The 24,769-nt window shown below is 34.7% G+C and overlaps 1 protein-coding gene across 2 annotated transcripts in view; it reads right to left on the bottom strand.

Moving 5' to 3' along the window:
* The window catches only part of Crppa (CDP-L-ribitol pyrophosphorylase A), a 270,573-nt gene that overhangs the window by 149,592 nt on the left and 96,212 nt on the right, over positions 1 to 24,769 (bottom strand). For both annotated transcript variants that reach the window (XM_063239034.1, XM_023565081.2), the window contains exon 6: positions 14,774 to 14,868. In XM_063239034.1, coding sequence (XP_063095104.1) covers positions 14,774 to 14,868 — 95 coding nt within the window. The remainder of the gene's footprint in view (positions 1 to 14,773; positions 14,869 to 24,769) is intronic.

The raw sequence follows: 24,769 nt of genomic DNA on the forward strand, positions 1-24,769 counted from the left end.
GTTGCTATTATTATTCTTAAATACCTCAAGAAATTATTTTACTTTTCTGTTGCTCATTCTAAAAAGGAAAAGTACTCAGTAAATAGTAAGAGTATTTAAACATCATTATTGCCAAAACAGAGATCCACAAGTCCTTATTTTTTCCTAAATAAGGACTTGCAATTTTATTTATGTGTTTGTGTGTAACTCCTATTAGATTAAACTGAAAATCATTAACTTTTTATTAAAGTCCTCCATAATCTCTTTCTAATTTACCAATTCAAATCCCAACCATTCAACTCTGTTCTTCACAAATATTTAACTAATAAAACCATTTCCTTGTACAGTCACAGTCACTGGGCTCATTTTTCCTGGGGCAATTTTAATTCACACTGATAAAAGTTAATAAAAATTAAACTCTCAAAATACAGAGTACACAGCTCAGATAGTGCTAGATATTATCGCTTTATAATAAAAATGTATTTGCTTAGCTATTTGATAAATTAAAAATCCAAGATAATGCCAATCATCAGCTAGTGTTCATAGACTGAGAGATGGACAATAATATTTATATAAAAAGCATTTAGAATTAGTTTTTATAGAAAAACACAACCCAAACTGCAATTCTTCTCTACTTGTAATTGAATCTCCTAATAACAATTAACAGTTAACTGCAATTCATTTATTTATCCATACATACTGCTTTCCTCCAAAACAGAAAACAATCAATATTCTCCATGCTTGAGTAAAGAAACTTAAATTTTACCTAAACATATCAAAAGAATCTTTGACATCTTTAATAAACAGAGACATTAGACCATGTTTAGGTTGTTTATGAAAAAGCTCATGGCATCCTATATTGTTGTTCTTAATGTTTCCACACTTATACACAACAAATGGAACAATCTGCTGGCTAGAAGAACTTCTTGTTCTGTAAATATTTTGAATCAAAGAACATATAAACAAAATATAAAACAATTTTCCTATGTGCTCAGTAAAATTAAAGAAATATACCAAGAAATTAAATCCTTTCCTTACAGTGTAACAAGTAAGAATTCAATAAAGATTTACAAACAACTGCATTCTCAAAATACTATTCAGAGCATGGATAATAGGACAGAAGATGGGTTGTCAAAAAATAGTTTTAATTTCCAGAAGAACCAAGGCTTAACTAAGTCTGAAAGGATTTGGTTTGGGTCCCATATGTCAGAGGTTCAGAAATGTGTTTCTGAGAGTCGGTGCTCTTTACACATGCTGGCTGGGTCATCTCTGCATTTCAATCTGCCAGAGTTTCACCCCTCCCACATTGAAACAACAGCATTACTGTTGATAAACAAGAGAGTGGAGAGTGAAGCATTTTCCTTCCTCCCTGTAAAGTTGTTTTATTCCCCAAGAATTGGGCATTTACGATTATCTTCCTTTGATTACAACTTCTGGGCTCTTTGTAATTAACAACATGGACTTCAGCTAAACTTCCTGGGTTTGACTCTATCTCTGACACACTTGTATGATATTTGACAAGCTACTTAATGAGTCCTGTGGCTCATTTCATTCATAAGTAAAATAATCATGTCCTAGAAATCAATACGAGAATTTGCTACATTAACATAATAGATATAAGGGGCTAGATTTTCCAAAATCTTACTATAGAGGCCAGCCTCCTGGATAGTTTTGGAGAAGAGTGCCTCTTGAGGAAAAAAGAAAAAAAAAAAAAAAAGCTACTGCCCTAATATATTCAAAATTGGTAGCATTTTGAAGTGAACAGTCAATTAGGGTACGAATTGGCTAACTTTGAATGGTAAGTTGGTGGATTATACAAGCAGCCTTCTAGTTCAAAACCTGCTACCAGAGATTCAGACCTTAGCCAGCTGGTCATAGCAACGGATATGTTGGTGTACTCACAATTCTACATGTCAAATAGAAGAGCATTACATCCAAGATGTGCTGTGTCATATTGCTACTGGATCCAAGTACCTCAACACACCAGGGAAATGGCTGGTGCTTCTCTAATTATACAGTCTAAAAAGCCATACAGGAGAAAGATTGTAGTCTAACAGGACTTTTAAAGCACCTTTGCAATGCTATATAATGTAAATACTGTCTGTTTTTGAGCCCAAAGGCTTTCTCCAACAAACACTGTTCTAGAAAGTCTGAAGCCTAGTATTCAAAGGGAGATTAAAATGTATGGTGAATGTATAAATTTAATTACAGTAAAGAACACATTACCATTGAGCCCCTTCAAGATACATCCTCTGGCTTTGCATATACTCATCTCTCAATCCTTGCCATTTTCTGAAGCAGTTCTAGAGGTCCTGTTTTGTGAATACTTTTATGACATTCCATAAAGACTACAGTAAATATTGCTGCTGAGTGTTACCCAAAGGAAAAGGAGACTTGAAAAAACATTACAGTGTGTCCTCAGCCATCAGATCCATCATCGTGCAACTCTGGATCTTTCCCCAAGCAAATTTACCATGAAAAGTACACATTTTGGGTCATTTCTGGCAATCCAAGTAGTTACAATAATACAACTAAAGACGCTCAGGAAAGACTACTTCTAGAACTGCTTCAGAAAGTCACTAGAATAATGGAGTACTAAGTGTGTTTGAAGACAGGGAGGGTATTTTAAGAGGTATTAATGGCAGTGTGTCCTTACCTGTAATAGTATTTTTTACTTAAATATTCACTATTACACTAATAACCATACTTGCACACAGTGACATGCTGCATATTTACTGAGATGCCACTCACTTAACTGCCATATTTTTTCATGACATTCTAACACATTGTCATGGCTTATGTCAGTGGCCCCCAGGCCTCATGCATTTGCATTATGCATTTGTGACTGGCTCATTGTCTAGAGTTTGGATTGATGGTGTTAGTGCTACATCCACATAGAGGTGGAGCCAGCACACAATGTAATGGCAGGAAGAAGGTGTCTCTCTCTCTCTCTTGCCAGTTTCTGCCTTGTTGTTTGCAGCCGCCATGAACTGCAGCCCCACTGTGCCACCCGGCCTAGGAGCCAACTGAGTACGGACTGAAACCTCCAAAAACTGTAAGAAATAAACCATTCCTTTCCCAACTTCAAGCATCAGGTATTTTGTCTCAGTGATGAGTAAAACGTAACTAAGACAATGCATTATCATATCTCAACTACCTCTTCGCAATCAATATCTGACATTTATTGATGCTTTATCACTTGCTGGAATCTACAGTAAAAACATTAAACAATTACAAATTGAAATCACATTGTGTTTCTGTACACAGGCAGCCCTTAGGGTCCTCATCATGGAAGACAAGACACAAAACCACGATCATACAGCAAAGAAAGCTCTACTCAAGACTTCAGTCTGTCGAATTCCTTAGGTTCGCACATCTAAAGTACCCTGCTCAATGTTGCTCTGAGTAGTTTTACCTTGTCATGGAAATCACAAAACTATTACTTAAAGCAGTGTAACATAACAAAGTCAACTCAAAAAAAACATTTCATTTGGCAATAATCAGTGGAGTACTAACAATTCTAACTGCTGACTCACACAATCTCTATCTTTCTGGGTCTTAAAAATGGAAGAAAATATTTAAACCATGCCACTTAACTCAGTTCTTCAGATTTGATGTTTCAGAAGTGTCAAGCACTTTTGAGTCACTGCAAATATATAAATTAGGATGCTAAGCAACTGGCAAGAAGGATTATTGTGGTAATGCTCCACTAAGAAGTCTTCCCTTGGAAATTCGTTTCTCTGTTAAAATTCACATTGAAGACCAAAGATTATTCTGATAGAAAATGATAAAGACTGTGAATAGAAAACAATGATCTCTAATGCTTACACAACTGAACAATCTAACATAAAAATTCAAGGCTCCCTTTTTATTCTACAGATTGTATACCCAAAGATGGATAGAGTTTAAACAAAATATCAAGGTACCAAATACAAATCTGTTCAAGATTCTCTTTCTGCTGAATTTTTACCAGAGACTATTATACTATCATATAACCAGTAGAAAATATAGTAAGTGAATTAGGAAATAATGGGCAATGACCCATAAAATCATGCTTAGCTAGCATAATTTTTAGTTACTGAGTTAACATGACAAAGGATTATATGATGTAAAGGTACATACAGAAATGCAATCTGTTTTAACAGTAATGCATAAAACATTTGCAAGCTAAAATCTCCCAGGCTGACCTAAACAACTCCTATTTATTTTAAAACACAGAGTCAAGAAAAGTGGAGTATCCTTTCCAGTGATGGATTTATATAAGGTTTCACTTATTTAACCAACAAATCTTTACTGAGGACTACATTTCATATTGAGAGTACATGAAAGGTTGGGAAGCTTCTGCCCCCACGGAGGCCCTATTAAACTGTGAATGCAAAAAAAATAGACTGCTGTTTCTCAAATTTTAATGTGCATGACAATTCTTGGGAATATTGTTAAAAATACACATTTTGAAATCATGTAGCTTATCTATGCATTGGTAATGTTCTTTTAGATGTTGGATGGTGCCTAAGAAGAAATACTTCTAATAACTTTTCCCTTAACATTCATATTACTGATCCATGTACCCCACTCTGAAATACAAGAGCTTAGGTCATTTAAATCTATATTAATCTGAAATCTTTTCTCATTTTGTGCTAGCAATGCAATGACAACTTTAGCTTTAACAAAAACCAAAATAACTGTCTGTCTCTATCATCTAAAATTAGTTACCTGTATCTTTATCCAATCTACCAGTAGGGCAAACATAAATTATTAAAATTAGAGACTTCAACTGATTTTCCTTCAAGTTCTTGCCAAATTTATATCAAAGCCTAATTTTATTTACATATGCAAGGTTTAAGTTTTTCCAAGTAATATGAACATAGCCTAGATGTATATAAAAGTATAATTACAGACTTTTTCCATATAAATACACACTAAAGCATACAAACAAGTTATATTCTAAGTAAAATGTTAACTTAAAATTACCAATTAGAATTAACTTGAATACTGCTATTATATTTCATCTAGATGTACACAGTAACACAAGCTATTTTTGTTACTGCATTTTCCTCTTCGATGAGAAATATGCTTACTATATTTATATGAAAATTTTCCATCTTATACAACTTTGTTCTACAAGAGCTACATTACTAACCTATTAGACATATATTGCTTGGCTTACAGTTTCAAAATACTTTTCAAACATTTAAGGGCGAGTCACATTTTCAACAAAAGGGCAAAAACACAATCACATTATTTATTTCACACGTGAGCCAACAGGTATGTACCTCACATTTTATTTTCAGTACTGCAGATCAAACTGAAGGTCCTGGCACTACACTACAACCCTACTCATTTTTATTCTGAGACAGAGCCTTGCTGCTCATGCTGGGATTCAACTTGCAATCCTCCTGCCTCAGCTCCCAGAGTTCTGGGATTACAGCCACACACTACCATGCCCTGCTTACTTCAGATAGTTTTTTAAAGTAGAACTTTTTCAGACCAAACAGAAAGACAGACTCCAACCTTGATATAGAATCTTATTGCATATTCTCAAGAATTTTAAACAGTTTTTTAAAGAATTTTAAATTGTTGTTTATGGACCTATTGTTACACATACACAAGCACACAAGTGCGCACATGCACATACACACACACACACACACACACACACACACACACATACCCGCTAGGCCTGCTCATTTCTCCATCACTGTGTCTTTTTCCTGAAGGCTGCTCATCATTTATTTCATCACTGGTGCTGACACCAACTAATCTAATCTCTGCAACATCTGCAATCTGTCCTGCCCATCCCTTCCCTCCTCTTGTGAATATTCTGGTTAGGAACTCAATTAGAGCGTCTTGGGTGTACTTCGCTTCTTAAACTCTTCTCAACTATTCACATGATTGATGGACACCCAGCAGCTACCTCTTTATCTACAGAAACATATTTGGCTGGTGTCCAGGTGGAAAAGTATTCTGGAAGCCTGCTTATACATCATCCTATCATCGTTAACCACAACTATTTATCTGACTCCCACCATACACACAGCACTGTGCTAGGATCAGTGATAAGAGGTGGTGAAAGGGATGAGCACAATGACAGCAAAGGTAGACTGTGCAGGATGACACCACTGGGGGTGAGTACTTAAAGAGGTCCAGAAAGTATACAAATGGAGACGACTCAAAGGGTAGGGTAATAACCAACTATATTTTAAAACATAAACTCAACAAGTAGAGAAGGCATGCAATCAAGTAAGATGCTGGGTACAAATGAGGCAAAAAAAATGAAACTACATAATTTTAAGACATTTATGAGTGTTTGACTATGAAAAGCAATAACACTGTGAGAGAAATGTTCGGTACAGACAGGGAAAGGTCTCAATTGACTGGCCAGTCTGCAGGAATTATGTCTGATTCCCACACACTGAGTAGTCCCTGAAGATACACACTATCAAGGTAAGAGGGAAAAAAGGACAGGATTTTGACCCCAAGTGGATGGTAAGTTGCTAGTTGTAAGCTTGGGAATACGTTTTCGAGTAATGAAGTGCCACAGATAATTTTTTCTGCCCACAAGCACAAAGGAGTTGTTCTGTTTTTCCTAGAATCATCAAAACCTTGGTACTATTATTTAGCTAAAGCCACTAAAATAATAAAACACTATTTTTTGGTCTTGTAAAGTACAAATATACCTCACCCAAACAGTGGAAGTGAAATGTACTGCCTAACTCAATTGTAAGGGAAATATTTTAAAATATAAGAAGATATTTTAAAACATCATGTACCCCATAATCAGCTTTTAAAAATCAGTAGAATGAAGCACAATCATAGTATGAGCTAAAATTATACTTCAATTCAAATAAAATAAGCAAGTAAATGTATATATATTCATTGAAATGAACTGCTAAATTGTTGAGAGCTACAACTATATAATGTAACTGACAAAAAGACAACATTTTTTTATGAGTTTTACACATGTTAGGCAAGTGCTTTACCACTGAGCTTTGAAACAGCAATTTTTCTAATGTTATATATAGATTTTCCTTCTAGAAATATTACTCTCACATAAAAGCTTCCTGAATTAGAAAATCCAGCTTCACAAATATATGCTCAATAATAAACACTGGCTGTTAATTTGTTTTTTTGTAAACTCAGCACAATGTTTGTCTAGAATTTGTGAGCTAAATACAAAGGGGGTGCAGAGAACATTTCTACAAACTTCTGATTTATCCAAAAGGATTAGTATTTTTGACTGGTTCTTTTATCTCAAGATAAAAAGCTACCTAAAAAGATGAAAGCATGGTGAATTCATAGAAAATAATAAAATGACAGAGTATTCCAACTTACTCATTAATAATCATGTCATAAAGTCATGAAAAGCAACTATTTTTCTTAAATATTGCTAATTTTATTAAACACGGTATACATAGGATTAACATTAAACTGAGCAATGCGTAGCTCAGCTCTAGAGAATACATGTTCATGAGAGAATTTAGCTATTTTTAAAAATCCAATGGACTAATGGGCCAGTCTTCAGCTGGTTCCACTGTTCTATCCACTCATACACCATCCCAGCAAGGTGAACTGATCGCTATCTTTCAGAGTCACAGGCTGAAATGAAGTTTTATAGTGTCATTTTACTATTCTTGGCTTGCATTCAGCATCAAAAGGGGGAAATTCTATATTTTCAGATTAAAATCCTATCATCTGTATCAAAATAGGCACAAAATAACTACTTTGCATGTGTACTAAGATGTTGCTATGGCTTCATGTGCTCTTTCTTTCTTTTCTGACTTTCCTCTCGCTTCATTTGCTATTTTTGGTGTCATAAATTGAATTTGGTGACTTCTATAAGAAAAGGCACAGATGGATATACTGGACACAGCTTGGGAAGACTTTAGAAAAAAATAACATAGCCTCCATAAAACAACTTTAACAAAACAGTACATGCTTTATAATGCAGAAAACAAAAGATTTTCAGTCATACCCTGCTTGTCATTTGTGGTTACACAAAACAATAATTAAATCATGTGCTCCAGGAAACAGGAAGGAGTGGATAATCAAAACACACAAAAAATTTCTATAGTCCTTGATTATTCAGGATTATAGACTGGCATTCTTTAGGTGCTCCATTTCTCTTATTATAGGAATGAGAATGGGATTGAACACACTTACATGTTCTTAGGGTCAGTGTGATGGTCAGTGTGATGTATGAAACATTAAAACACTGCCATGTCATCAGCTACAGAAAGAAGCAGCAACAACCATCGTGAACTTTTTGAAAAGGTAAATCGGATCACATCCTCCGCAGCTAAAGTCTTCTAGCACTTTGGTTCACTCTTTAATACAAAATGTAAATAGTATTAGCCGTTAGACAGCCTGCTTGGCATAGCCTCCAAGCTGACCCCCGCTTCACCAGCATCTCTCACCACGCCATCCCCACTCAGACCACAAAGCCTTACTCCAGTTCCCTCGAATCAGGCTCGCCCTGTTCCTTTCCCATCTTGTTGCTTTGGTTTGCACTTTGAACAGCCAGCTCCTGGTTACCATTTTAGTCCTGTCAGCTCCCTCAACAGCTCTCACTCACTGCCAATAGATCATTTTCCCTGCTTTCTTACACAAGCCGTTCACTTTCCCTTTAATATCCATAATGATTTGTAATTAAGCACTCTTTCACACTTGCATTTGTTTACTGTTTTGTCTCCAACTAAACAATAACCTCTTTAGAACCCAGAACCACTGTATTTGCTTCATTCAGATCATAATAGACATTTGTTATTTGATAAATAATGAATTAAGGATCTAACAAAAGACTGATCTCATTTTCCTACTTGGACATTCCTTACTGCTTTCAGACTATTTTTCAATATTTTTCATCACTCTGATATCTTGAAGTCTCGCTAGTCAATTCTCTCTGTAAAGCAGGACAGTTCTGTTCAAGATGCTTAAAAAAACAAAACAAGGAGTATAGAAGACTAACAATAAAGACCTGAAATTCACGTATCAATGAAATGTGTCCGGAGGGTGAAATAGGTGTCTCTCAGGAGTTAGCCCCTTTTTACCTTTTAGCAATCACTCGCATGAATTTCACGTTTTCCACTAAAGGAGAGCTAGACATTTGGATCACCCCTAAGGTATGTCTCAAAATTCTAACCCAGGTAATTACCATAAGTATACCCAATCTCTTCCTTCATTTTCAATGAGAGAATTTTTTCTTCTCACACCAACAAAACAATATTTTCATTGTTCGTTGAGCTGCTCCACACCCACACTGATTTGCCCTGCAGATTTCGAAAGTGATGACTTCATCCTGTTCATATATTCTTTTCAAAATACAGCAAAGTTCTCAGAGGTTAAAAAAGAAAGAAAGAAAAAATGTTAGAATATATGATATTTTTTGTTTTCTGTAGATTATTGGGTAAAAACCATGACAAGATAAACTTCCTTTATGAGGAAAGAGAAAACTTACATAAAAGTATAGATAAATTGTTTCCTAAAACAACAAGTTCTTTCAAACCTTAAATCTAGGCTTTCTGTCAAATGAAAATCTCTCTTTTCATTCTCATTTCAGTTTTCTTAGAATTTTAATTTGTAGAAACCATATCCCACTCACTGGCACCCACATTTACTGATGCACATCATTAAAATCAGAAAGTTTATTTGTAAAACAAAGGAGAAAGTTACAGGGTGATTTTAAAGACAAAAGTGTACAGTACTGTTGCAGGCACAAAGAAAATTACCCAAAATTGTGAGGTTGTGGATCTTATGAGGAGAAGACATTGTGATAAGTCTTTCTGTGGCTTAAACATTTGCTATGCAATTCTAGAAGCTACAGAGTGGAAAGCAGGGACCACATCTTCCAAGGTCAACCAAGACTCTCCAAGTAAGACAGCAGGACATCCATATTTCTCTGTTAGTTCTACGTTAGGCGTCCAACGTTCTACAACGCAATAGGGTAACTAAAGCTGGCAAGCACAATGCATCTCCTAAAAGCTAGTTAAAGTTGGAATGCTTGCCACAGGACAAAACAATAAATGTGAAAGGTGATTAAGATGCCAACGTTGACCTGATCATTATATATTTTTGTTGAAATACTACAGTATATTTCATAAATATATACAATTGTACATCAAGTCAAAATAAAAGTGTTTAAACATTAAAATTCAAAAAAGTTCTACAATATAGCTCACTGAAAAACAAATAGTGTAAGGTATCCTGCCAAAAGAAGGCAGAACAATAAAAAAGTACTTTAGAAAATGGTATTTTTTTCCTTTGGAATATATGTATATTAGTTAGCTTTGTTTCCTCTATAAGTAAATACCTAACCTTAAAACAAACCTAAATTTTTAAAAAATTTCAAAGTTGTCAACTCTACCTATATTTAAAATTAAGAGAGAAATTTAAGAGTTTAAACTAAGGGGAAAAAATCAAAAGTCTAGCAGGATATATTATAGTAACTTTTTTGATTTCCTATCAACTTGAAGTCCTGTAATACCCCCGTTATCTTGTTTTGACTGATTAGACTCTATTCTGCTCTGTATGAAAGTGTCAAGTATCAGAGTATAGGCAACTACTTTGAAGGCAATAAGATTCACTATGATGCCCATTCTGGTTTGACTATTATCGTCTTATGAGATGCTGTAAGATTTACAAAGTTTAGGTTTTATTGGTCTTGTTCTCTACTGTTTTGTTTATAATACCTAAAGAGATAGACAATTCTTCTTAAGGATGCAAGAGGCATTATGGTAACCATTGTTGATAAACTTGTACTCTGTTTTTACATCATGTGCTATGTCTATCCTTGTTATTGATTGACAGCTTTGTTTTATCATGCTTGATTTTATTCTCTTAAAAAAAAAAGTAATAAGATCTAAGGGAGCAATAAAGCCCAAAATGTATAAATTTTGTTGTAATAAAGAGAGGGAAAGAAAAGTGCCCTGAAGGATACAACAGCAAGGGTGTTTAGGTGTGTTACATAGAAGACCATATTAATATTTTGGATTGGATTACTGAACACAACTGTTTGCAGTCTCACTGTTTGAATGTTCGCTTTGTGTGCTTTGATCCTGTGACCTGAAACACCATTTCTAAGATGATAGCGAGTAATCTATTAACTGGTGATAGCTTACTGTTTTTTGTTTTTTGCTTTTCTGTAGTTCTGAATTACTTGTACCCTTACACTGTTTTGTTTTGTTCTGCTTATTTTTCTCTTTTTCCTTTTAAATAAAATATTTAAAAATAAATAAATAAATAAATAAAGTTAGAAATGGCTGAAAGAGCTAGATTACATAAGAACGAAAGGGGAAAAGATTCTACAAAGATGTTGCTTCAAGTTTCTGCAGATCTTTGCATCAAAACAGAATGTAAGAAGGATAACAAAATCAGAAATCTGCAATATCTATCAGTATCTATCTGCAGTATCTACCAGTGTCAGTGGGTAGAAATAAATTTCCAGCACCTACAGACCCACAGTATTGCAGAAAGAAGAAAATCAACACAGAACTGCCACACTCACCATGAGATGCATTCTGGTTAGTTTAGCAGGCAAGTCTGGAAGTAACAGAAACAAGGAGAGGCCACTATGGATGCCAATGCACAGATGAATACAAACAGAACCATGAAGGTTGTCATCTGGCTAGGGATACCTGGATGCTGGACTCAAGGGACGCTCAAAACTATACATGGCAGTACCTTTGTGGAAGAAAGCACCACCCTAAAGGATCTACATCAGCAATGAGAGGTAGGCTAGAGAGAAAAAAAAAAGTCCAGGCACAGAAGGAGGGCAAAAATCTCAAAGAGCCTGACCTTATCTTTCAGCTTTTTGTGAAAATAAATGAGAAATATTATACTATGATGCTACAAAAATTATTTTCACCCAGTCCTTCCTCTGAAAAGGAGATACTGTCTTTCTTTGAAAGGTGTTCCAGCACAGAATCTCAAACAAGTCTCATAAAATTTTAATGTGAGAAATAAACAGGCGGGGTATGATAGTGCATGCCTATAATCCCAGCACTCATGAGGCTGAGGCAGGAGAATTGCTTGTGAGTTGGAGGCTAGTATAGACTACACAGTGAGTTTAAGGCCAACCAGAATTATGTAGTGAGACTCTGTCTAAAAAAAACAAAAATCGACAAACCAAAGAACATAATGATGTTCCCATAGGTGATGTATGGTATACCAAAGAGAATTACTCAAAATAAAGATGAAAATGGAATCATCATTTAATAAGCTAAATGAAATTTCAAGTAGGACTAGAATAACTTAGAAACAAAAACAAAAAATATTTATCTTATTATAGTAATTATGAACAGGAAAATGGATATAATTTACTTATTACAGGAATTAATCATCCTTAAGGAAAATTTTTAACCCAGGTATTTTGTGCTTTTTGTTTTTAATCTAATCAAAATCACCTTGAAGATTTTGACCTGGGGAATAATTTTATTTACACGGAACTGGAAAGACTGCTGTGAGCCCTTCTTGGAAAATCTGCTGAAGGATTAGTTTTAGACAGCTAAAATGATTTGCAGGATTGGGACAGGGATATACAGCTCAGTAGCACAATACCTTTCTGGAATTACAAGGTCCTGAGTTCAATTCCCAATATCAAAAAAAAAAAAAAAAAAAAAAAGATTTGCAGAATTATCAGTATTTAGGTTTATGGTGAGTATTAAATATATATTTATACAACACAGAATAAGTACTTTGATCCACCCCTACCACCTTTATATAGTGTGAGGTGTGGTCATTCGCCTACTGGGTATAGAGAGAAGGCCATACCAGGAAGCAAGCCCAGTCTGGGAACCAGCGCAATGTGCGGGCTACCGCTGGACTGGAAGATAGACCCCAGGTCTTTCCATCATGCAGACTGGCAAACAAGAAGTACCAGCTCCCATCACCACCATAAACAACCAGCTTATCAAGAGAAACACAGGCTGTGATCATAGCTATTAAGGTGAAATGTAATTGGATGCCTGTGGTGCTTTGGTGTTTCACTGACATTGCAGGTCTAGGGTCAGTGGTCTAATCCTGGGTTCACAGGACAGTGGTATGCCGTGTGGCATCTGGGGGAATCTCCTTCTGAGGGTTACAGTCATTATTGATTCCCTATGGTCCTATTTTGAGGTGCTATATCATTTCCATTGTTTTTAGGTTAGGTTTTATTTTCTTTTGTTTTGTTTGATTATGCCAAATCTGATGGCAAGAGTATCTATTTCAAAGATAGCAAGAAATATGGTAGCAACTTTGAATTTACTATGGCTTGTTTTGAAATCCTTTACTGCATTCATTGTTTTGTTTTTATTGTTACTATCCTATTCTGTTCTGTTTGATTTTTACTATGTCCGAAGTTATCTGCAGCTATTTTAAAGACATCAAGAGGCATTGTGGTAACCATTGTTGATTTCGTAATGTTTTGAAGTCCTGTATCTCTTACACTGGTTTGTTTTGATTCACTCAGGACCCCTTCTGTCTATGAAGACAGAAGCTTTTTTTCTCTCAATAAATGCATTCCACTCTTAAAAAAAAATACTTATCCCTTCTTTTGTGCCACTTTCCAAAGCAGTTTTGAAAGTTCTCTTTCGAGGGTACCTTTTTCAAGGCACAGCTGCCTCAATGTCTTAAAATGATTCAAAACATTGACCTTTAATGGTCATTTTGACTTCGGAGAAGAGCCAGAAGTGGCCGATGCCAGAGCAGGTGAGGAAGGTGGATGAGTCTACACCGTAATGCCCAAAGGAGCCTCTCTGCTGTGGGATGGCACTGGGGAGCAGCACTCACTGCATTTTGGTTCCCACCTCCCAAAGACCCTCACGAAAGACGACAGTCAGCACTGCCTGTGAGAGTAGCAAGAATGATCAGCGAAGTGTGTTCGAAGCAAAGATGAGTCTTGAGCAGGCGGTGAGGTTTTTGCTGTACCATATTTTTTAAACTTACATTCTTAGTCATGTTTTGATCACACCTCACGAATGTTTTTAAGTGTATTTAATTTACAGATCGAGAAGTTAAGCAACACAAGTGACATCCAGGTACAGATATTCCGACTGACATCAGAGGCGGTTCTTTCCAACTGTGTTATCATAAACGGAAAGGCTAACTAAAAGGAGTTTTCTTCTGCTTTTGACTAGAAACGTGCATCATGGACATTAAAAAGTCACTATATGTTGATCAAAAATCCTTGATATGTTTACTATTTTAATCAAAATGGGGAAATTAAAGTTTATTAAAATTGGGTAAGCAACTAAAATACTTCAAAACCGAAAAGTTGTAAAAGTGATGGAAGTTTTAGTGGCAAAAGCTGTAAACTGTTTCTATGGACACCCTCACACTTACTGCTTCTTCTGTTCCCTACTCCTAATATTAGGAGCTTAAATAAGGAGTTAACTAATTTAAAAAATGAGGTTCATACACTTAATATCCCGATTATCTCATCTTTTTCCACCATCTGTCTTTCTTTATCCTCATTCATCTTCGTAATCTTACTCTTGTTTTATATAATCAACAAAATTTGCTAAGCCCCTAGCATTTGGTCAATGAGGCTCTCAAGAAAAGTCTGGGCCTTTGCTTAGTACCAAAGCATCAAACAGAATTTTCCAAGGAAAGTCCCACATGAGCATCGGAGAAAGCCTCCAGAGGTATCAAAAAGTGGCTGGAGTTTATTTCAAGTCCTAAGTGTTAGCAGACCAAAAGATCATCAAGTCAGCAATAAGACTGAATGATTTCCTTACTTGTTCTTTCAAGGAAGTTACCTTTATCTATACAGCTTTGGGGCACTGAAGTAAAGCTTATCAAACTTAGTCTGAATACTTACATTTAATTCATTTTTTAGTACAGCTTCAAGAAGATGAGCTACATGTTCCTTGTCTTCTCTATCCACAATTATGCAAATTTCTTGTGAAATCCTCTCTGAAATTAAAAGAAAAAAGTTCAATATAAACTCCAATTGTGCTGAAAGTTAGGCTCGAGTGTTTTTCAAAATCCTTGGCCAAGACCAGAGAGGTCCCGGCTTCAGACCAAGTGGAGTGACCTGTATTATGTCCTTGAATCATTTACTATACAAGGCAATAAACTTATGCATTAAATATGATGTGGGTGGGTATCCAGTAGTCACACAACCAACAGAAATAAGATATCTTATTTCAGAAATAAGAGATCTTACTTCAAATTTGACAGGAAATGATTTAAAGTGACAACCATTTGGCTGGGCACTTCAGTGTTTCCCTCTATACAAAGAGTCTCCCAGAATCTGAAGGAGTCTCACATTTCAGACAGATTCACTCTCTAAGCTAAAAGTTTATCTCCTATGCAAAAATGCCAGGCATTCCTCCAGATTTTCAAGTCAACACAACTAAATTCCTGTTTGGACTCTTCCTAAAACAAGCGCAAATAGTTCAGGTCTCTTCAAATCTACTATGGTTGAGATGGCTGGATATAAAAAGAGAAATTATATGACACAACAATATTTATCTCTGGAAAGCATTCTCCTAAAAAAAGCACAGTCCCTCTCTACAGTAAGCAATTCTGAAGGGGATTTATAGTGACTAAGAAAGGAACCATTCTATAGTATGTTAGGTATAAAGTAAACAAAGCTTAATTTCAAATAGGAGTGAACATGTTGTCTGATTAACACTTGACCCGAGCTGCTTCTTGCATGAGTAACTCTATGAAATGTGTTCTATATCATCACTGATCAAGTAACAATGACTCTTTCCAAACAAAGATGAGGAAAATAGTTAAAATAAAAGATTCCTCTATTACTGTCACATATTTCTCATAAAGGGATGGAAGAGAATTAAGATATATTGTGTACATGTAACAACTTCTCACAAAGAATGTAAACATTACGTGTGTTGCAAACATGTACTAATGAAGAAAACTATCTGAAAAAAACACTCTGTATTTCAGGAGTTATATAAGGACATAAACCCTGAGATGACCCTACAGGAGCAATGAGTCTATGAACAAATTCTGGAAACTGGATTTCAGGAAAATGAAGTAATTTGCCAAATTTTAGAGTTGTGAGTAGTTGAGAAGGATTCATATTCAAAGAAATGAATACAGATACACAGGTATTCTACAGAACTAAAATAAGGATAGAAAAAATTATTTGTGCAATTCTTGCATCTTTTCTTCTGTTCATTCATTTGAAAATTCAAAGAAAAATAATGAAATATTTATACTTTTCAATATGAACTGTATTACTGTACACTAAAGAGATTATGAGAAACACTAATAAAAACATTATGACATGAAACTAATGGTTATATTAAAATACTATTTGCATCTCCCTCCAATTAAAAAAAGACAAGCATTAACTATCAGTGGCTATCACCTTTAGGGTGCCATCTGATAAAACGCATACCATCTCTAGTCTTGCTAAAAAAAAAGAATTTAAATCTGATCAAGTCCAGGATTAAGCAATTACTTTAAAAATGGCAAAGAAATATAGAACAGCACAGTTAATGTCTATGTACTCAAGATTTAGACAAGAGTACGTACTGGCCAGATGGGCTGGTTTAACAAAATAAAAACTGTAAGAAAAATAAAAGTTAGGAAAACTAGATTAAATGATTATTTATTTTAAATATAGCTTCATTAATGCTTATTAATTTTATAAAATACTGAGTTTCAGTCACATATGTAGCATGTCCGATCCACCACTAGTCACCATAATATGTCCCCTTTGTTCCTTTCTATTTATCTAGTCTCTTCTCCATTTTAATGTCATTTTCTGTAGATTCCACATATTAAGGAAAAAATCCAAGACTGTCTTTCTGTCTGGCTTATATCACTTAACATGACGATCTCTATTTCTACGCATTTTCTACAAATGACAAATTTGTTGTTCTTTACAGCTGAACAATAATCCATTGTTGTGTAACATACCAAAATTTCTTTATCCATTTTTCTGCTGCTGGGCCCCTAGGCAGGTTCAATACCATGCTGGAGTAGATTGTCCCACCATAACATGGATATGAAGGTGTCCCTGTCACATGCTGGCTTTAATACCATCAGGTATATACCAAGGAGCAGTAAAGGTAAAACAAATGGTATTTCCATAGTTTTTTGAGGCGTCTCCATAGTGATTTCCACAAATGCTGCACTAATTTACATTCCAATCAGCAAGTCAGGGTTCCTTTTTTCTGCATCCTCACTTCCACTTAATGTTTTCGGTATTTATAGCCATTCTGACTGTGATAAATGCAATTTTAATGTAATTCTGATTTGCATTTCCCTAACATCTAAAGAAGTTAAATATTTTTTCATATACTTTTTGGCCATTTATACTTTTTTTTTGAAGAGTGTTGACTCAGTTCTTTAGATTATTTATTGGTTAGGCTATTTGATTTTTTTGTTGTTGATTGGTTTTTGGATTTCATATATTCTATATATGCCTCTGTTGGAAAAGGAGCTAGCAAATATTTTCTCCCATATTGTAAACCATTCCTTCAAATTGATGACTGTTTCCCGTATAGTGCGAGATCTTATTAATGGGATATAATCCCATTTCTTGATTCTTATCACTTCTTGTGCTATTACAGCCCTAACCAAGAAGTCTTTGCCTATGCCGTGACTTCAGGTATTACTTCCTATGGATTCTTCCAGTAGTTCCAATGTTTCCAGTCTTATATCTAGGTCTTTAATCCACTTTGCGATGATTTTCAGAAAGAATGTGCAATACAAATCTAGTTTCAATCTTCTACATGTGAGTATCCAGCACTATTTATTAAAGAGGCTAGTTCTTTTCTCTACTGTGTACTTTTTGGTCCCTAGTCAAGAAATAAATGACTGTAGTTACATGGAATTATTTGTGTCCTGTATTCCACTGATTTGTGTCTATTTTCATAGAGGTTACAGCTTTATAGTATAATTTGATAACAAGTTTTATGATGCATTCAGCCTTGCTCTCTGTCCTTAGGACTGTTTTGGCTATTCTAGATCTTTTTTTATTTCCAAATGAATCTCAGGACTTTTTCTGTAGTTCTGTGAAGGATGTCATTAGAATTTTGATGAGGTTGCGCTGAATCTGTAGGTCATTTTTTGTAAAATGGCCATTTTAACAATATTGTGTTGATAGATTAACAGGACAGATTTTTCCATATTCTACTATCTTCTTCAGTTTTAATTTTTGTGTTTTTTAATTTAAGTGTAGAAGTCTTTTACCTCCTAGTTAGCTTTATCCCTAGGTATTTTTTATATTTTGAGGCTACTCTGAATGAAACTGTTTCCCTGATTTCTTTGTTAGCTAGTTAGTTCTTCATTGGTACACAGAAAAACTATTAATTATTTCAATATTTATGTTTATTCTGTTATTTTGCTGAATTTAGTATCTTTATTTTTTATTTTGAAGAGAATAAAACCAAATGAAATAAACAGAATAGTCAATCAAAACAAAATAATAAATGTGGTACAGAATTTCAAAACAAGATAATAGGAAATCAATAATAGTTACCATAATATATCTTCTTGTCTATGCCATCAAATATAATAAAATCAAAACAAAACAGAATAAAACCAAACTAAACAGAACAATGAAAACAATACTGGGTTTCAAAACATAATAATGTGTTTTCAATGTTTAACAATGGCCACTGCCATTCCTTTTTAGACATTTTCTCCCCTTTCACTTTCGCAATGTTTATTGTGCATTTTGGATCCCACTAACTCCTTTAGTTTTTTATACGAGGGAGACAACACAATGTTCACCCATGTGACTCTGACCCATTTTCATCCACAAGCAGTTGTATCCACTTACCTACAAGAATGTTGAGGTTCACTTTCTTTACAGCTGAGTAGCTTTCAACTGTATAAAAATGCCGTATCTTTCTTATTCATTCTGCAGTCGCTGGGCAAGCTATCCTTACTTTTTTCAGATTCCCTGTCACATAGAGCATTGTTCTCTCTGCTTTGACTTACAGTCTATGCATTTTCTTTCCGGTTAAATGTTTCATGTATAAAGCATATTGATGGGTATAGTCTCCTATCTACTCTGCCTGTTTCTTTTTATTGGTGAATTGAGGCCATCTACAAAACCATTATGGTCAACATGCACTGGCGTGTCTCTGCCATGCTATTTTCCTGCCACTGGTTCCCTATTTTTATCCTCCATTCAACTATCTGCCCAGTTGGTGATCCCTCTGCCACTGTTCCTGAAACTGTGGTCATTTTTATCTCTCTCTAGAATGTCCTTCAGTATTCTTTGTAGGGTTGGCTTGATGGTCATGAATTTCTTCAGTTGTTCTTTATGAAAGTATGTTGTTTCTCCATTAATTTTGAAAGAAGGTTTTGCAGGGTACATCCATCTGGGTTGGAAGTTGTTTTCTTTCAGGACTTGCAATACTTTATACTCCAGCCTATTTCCGACTTACGGTTTGTGTTGAGACGTCTGTTGTGTTTCTGATGGGCTTTCCTCTGTAGGTGATCTGTTTCTATTCTCTAACAGCTTTTAATATTCTATTCTTGTATTGAATGTCTGGGGTCTTTATTATTATATGTGTGGGTGTAGATTTATTTTGGTTATGGCTAGCTGGAGTTCTGTATACCTCACTTATCTGAATGTCACATCCTTTTCCTATGCTTGGGAAGTTTTCTGCTATTACTTCTGTAAATACACTTTTAATGTCATTTGTGTTGATCTCTGCTTTTTCACTCACACCTATTATTCTTAAGTTGTGTTTCTTTGCATTGTCCTGCAGCCCTTGAATTGTTACTTCCTGGTTGCTTGTTATTTTTAAGAGATCTTCCTTTTTACAATCACAAGTTGCACCCCTGTCTTCAAGGTCTGAAGGTTTATTTATCTTCAGTTTTTTCCAAGTGGTTTTGCCAACTTTCAATGGAGTTTTTGATTTCCTGGATATCTCTTTGAGTCTGTTTCATGCATTCTACATCTCTCTTATATTGTTCACTCCCAGTTTCCCTCATTTTCCTATGCTCCTCTAGTTTTTTTATTTATGTCTTCTGTAGAGGTGATTAAAAATTCTTTTATGTTTTTCATTTCTTCTTTTAATCAAGACAGTATTTCTGTTCCAATTTCTTTTATAGCTTCATGAAGTTGTTTATTTCTGTTGCCATCACTTCAGGAACTTCAGGTATGCAACTTCCCATTTCTTCCATGTTTATAACTCCTGGACTTGCTCTGCTTGGGTTAGAGGCCAGAAACTGCCTTTTGCTTCCTCATCTTGACACATTTCTTGGTTCTTCTGGTCAAGTGGGTAGTGGGGTCCCAGACACTTCCTGCATTGGCTTCAATTTCTCTGAAGTAAGACTGTTTGGTTCTCCTGGCCAGTGCTGGCTATGGGTATCTGATGGTGGCCACTGAGTTCACTTGTGTGGAGCAAGCAAGTTCACTTGCTGCTTTTCCCAGCCTGTATTGGCTCCCAGATGGCTGGTGGAGTGTTTGGGAGGCTCGGGGCTGGCCACTGCCTCCTGAGCCAAGTTGGTTACCAGCCAGAAGCCTCCCTGACAGCTCTAAATTTAATATATTTAAAAGTTTTTGGTGGGATTCACATGGCTTTGTTAGTATCTCACCAACTACAAATAAGATAATTTGAATTTTTCCTTTATTTTTCTTCCTTCTATTTTTTCCTCTTTCCTAATTGCTCTAACGAAAATGTTGTTCTTTATTGAACAGAGGGGCTGTGAGTGCATATGCACTGCCTTTTTCCTGATTTTGAAGAAGTGTTTTAAGTTTTTTCTTATGCAGAATGATGTTAGCTGTGACTCTGTTACATACAGCCTTTAGTTTGTTGAGGGATGATCCATCAATATCTAGTTTCTTCAGGTCTTTTATCATGAAGGGATGTTGGATTTTGTCAAAGGCTTTTTCTGTGTCAACTGAGATGATTATGTAATTTTTATCTTTGATTCAATTAATGTATTATGTCACACTTATTGACTTGCATATGTTGAAATAGTCCTGTATCCTTGGAATGAAAGCAACTTGATCAGATGAATGATCTTTTTAATGCATTCCTATTTGCAACTATTTTATTAAAGATTTCTGCATCTGTGTTTATCCAGGATATTGGTCTATAGTTTTGGAATTGTTGCTGTGTCCTTGTCCAGTGTTGGTGGCAGTGCAAAGCTGGCCTTGTAGCATGAGTTTGTCACTATTCATTTCTTTTCTTTTTCACGTAACATTATGAGGATGTTTACAGTAAACCCATTTGTCCGGAGACATTTTGTTGTTTTGCTCTCATTATTTCTTATTGATCAGCTCAAGTTTTAATATGCACTTGAATAAATGTCTACAGGTCATTGTGCCTAGAAATTTATCCATTTCTTCTCTATTTTTCAAATTACTAAATATAGGTTTTTAAAAAGTCACTCATGATATTCTAGATTTCAGTGATATTTGTGATAACACACCATGTTTTGTCTCTAATTGTATTGATTTGGTTTTTTAATTCCTTTTTCATTTTGTTAGTTTGGTTGTAGGTTTAGCAATTTCTAGTTTTTTCAAGAACCAGTTATGTGCTGCACTGATCCTGTGTATTGTTCCTTTAGTCTCTGGTATAAAGTGTAATCTTTTATGGAGATCATCTCTTGAGCTGATGAAGTGACTGTGTATTCTGTAGTTGTTGGATGGAATATTCGGCAGGTATCCATTTGGTCTGAAGTACAGTTTAACTCTTGAGTTTTCTGTTGATTTTTTTCTTTATTTGGCTGCCTGGTCTTTTGGGAAGAGTGGCGTACTGGACTCTCCCACTTTTACTGTACTAGGATTTACATGTCACTTTATATTGAGTATTATCTGTTTTACAATATTAGATACACCAATTTTCAATGCATATATTTACAATTATATCTTCTTAATTTATTTTTCTTGTATTAATGTGTTCTGGTCTCTTCACTTCTAATTTTGTCTTAAAAGTGTGTCTTGTATATAGGCACAGCTACTATTGCTTGCTTTCATATACTTACATGGAATAAGACCATTTGTATTCAAAATTATCATATACAGGAATGTATTAGCTTCTGCCATTTGATCATTTTTCTAATGTTTGATTCTTTCCTAATTGTCAATAACTTATCTATTCTTCTTGTTCTTAGGTAAGATTCCTTTAAGAATCTTCTGCAACACTGGCATAAAGGTCATTAATTTCTTTACAATTATACTCGAACATCTGTATTTCTCTGTCATTTCTGAAGGACAGCTATACTAGATACTATGAGAGGGACAACTTTTTTTCAGGTCTTGTAATATATCATTTCATGCTCACCTGGCCTCTAAGATTTTCACAGAGAAGTTTGTAGTTATTCTGACAGGTTTACTTCTCTAAACAACTCTGCACTTATTTCTTTAAGCTCTTCTAGTTCAGAACTCTTCATATTTCACTATGACACAACATGGGGAGGTTCAACAGTATTACAGTTTTATCTATTTCTTTCAGAATATCCAGAAAGTTCTATATTATTATTTTCATTAAATTCTATGCCACCCATCTGAACATTGGTTCCTTTACATGTAATTTGTTTTTATGGTTTTTTTTTAAAATCATGAATAAGCTATAGTGTTGTCTCAATTTTCTTGTTGCTGAGACAAAATACTTAACACCCAAAGTTAAAGGAGGAAAAGTTTACTTCAGTGCACAGTTTGTAGAGATTTCAGTCCATAGCTGAATGGCTCCAGGGAAAGTTCCTGGCAGAGGGACATCACAGAGAAGAAACTGTCCATGGCAAAGAGGCAGCAAAGCAACAAATAACAGCAACAAGGAAGCCTTCCTTTTATCCCATCCAAACTGCAAGCTTTTTGGGTGATGTCACCAACACCCAGGGTGGCAATTCTGTTTTCAGTAAATCCATCCAGCCACTCCCAGAACTATGCTAGTTCCAATGAATCAGTGAATTAATGCAAAACCACATGCCCTGAATCCCAGTATCACACACCCTAGATATAGAAAGCTCTAAAAAGCTACACCTATGAGCATATGAAGCTTTGGGAGAACATCTAAATACAAGCCATAATAAGAATCTAGAAATGCAAGTGTATGGTGGAGTTCTTCTGACCTGTGATTTCATATGACTGTAAGATCTAGATAGCTGATACTTTTGAATAGGGCATAGGTCCTAATTGGATGAATGTGTAGGCAAGTTTTTTCCTTTGGGTGGCAAGTTCTATTCTTCAAGCTAAATGGTTAAGCAGCCATGCAAAGTGCTATAAAACTATAAATTTCACTTAGTTTTCTGTTTCTGATTTAATACTATGCTAGTTTAAAAATATTATCTGAATGTGCTCTCGCTCTTTTATCTATACTATTTTTACTTATTCCAAAAATATCTTTTTATAATCAAGCAATAAAAGAATGGCTTGGATATATCACAAAGGTACATAAATATCTGTACCATACTAGTAAAACAGCTGGGAAACTTTACAAAGTTTAACTCAATATAAAAACTAATGAGAACATGAAATAACCAGTGAGATGGTATTTTTATTTATATATAGCTTCAAGGGTCAAAGCTCCAACTAATTTAAAAAGTTTAAATTCTAGTCAATTCAATATAACTAAGTAAAAATATGTTACCAGCTTTCTGTAAATGAAAACCATTTGTATATAGTGTTCAATGTACTTTCCTTATACACAGATTTTATTACAATGACAATTTCCTTCTATTCATTGACTTTATCATGAAATTGTACTGTTTAGAAAAGCAGTTTCATAAAGTGGTTTTTCTGTATCAATATGATTATGTAATAAGCATTTTTTATCCAACAAATGCAGTATATTATAGAAGTTGAGTTTTTTATATCCAATCACACTTGCATCCCAGGATAAATCCCAGTTGATCATGGTACATAATCCTGTTTGTAGCTACTGAATTCAGTTTGCTAGTGCAGGTTGAACATCCCTAACCTAAAACTTTGAGATACAAAATATAAAAATACAAACTGTCAGTTTGGGATTTTGGAGCATTTAAAATTTCAGATTTTAGATATCCAAACTATACAAAAACATTTCCAAATAGATTAAAAAGTCTCAAGTATTTCTGGTTCCAAAATATTCCAAAGATTATTTAAGAGATACTCCACAGATGAAGGCTTTTCCTCTAAGATCAGGAATAAGACAAGGATATCTTCTTTATCCATATCTATGCATTATACTGCTGGAAGTTGTTGCCAGATAACACAAAAAAATTAAATAGTAAAGAGAGAAATAAAAATTCTTTCATTCACAAATGAAATGATTCTGTTCATAAAACATCTTGATGATTCAATTTAAAGCTCTCAGAATAATGCAAGTTAATTATACTATTAATGCATCTTATTTTATTGAAAGGTTTATGGAAATGTCATTTGGAGAATTTTTTATGCCCGTATTTTGTAGTCTAAATTACTTTGAAGATGACAATATGTAATCTATTAACTAAAATTTTGTTATGAAATTCTGTTGTATCTTTTTTCCATCAAATAAATAAAACTCTCCAAGTAAATGAATTCAGCAAAACAGTAGGATACAAACACAACAAATAAAAATTATTTTCATTTTTATATATTAACAATGAGCAATCTAAAAAGGCAATGAGGAAATAATTCTATTTACAATAGTATCAAAGTGAACAAAAACTTGGGAACAAAATTAACCAGGGAGGTAAAAGACTTACACAACATAAATCATAAAAACATTGTTGAAATAATCAAGGAGGTAATAAAAATAAATCACTGGTCACAGACTGAGAAATTTAACACTGTTGATACTACCTAAAACCTATCCACAGACTATCCAGATCTTACAGTCATATGAAATCACAGATCAGAAGAACTCTACCACACACTTCACTTCCAGACTCTTATTATGGCTTGTAT

Source organism: Cavia porcellus, unplaced genomic scaffold, assembly GCF_034190915.1.
Source record: "Cavia porcellus strain 051 isolate PalLab524CR breed Dunkin Hartley unplaced genomic scaffold, mCavPor4.1 scaffold_2, whole genome shotgun sequence".
NCBI classification, from domain to species: domain Eukaryota; kingdom Metazoa; phylum Chordata; class Mammalia; order Rodentia; family Caviidae; genus Cavia; species Cavia porcellus.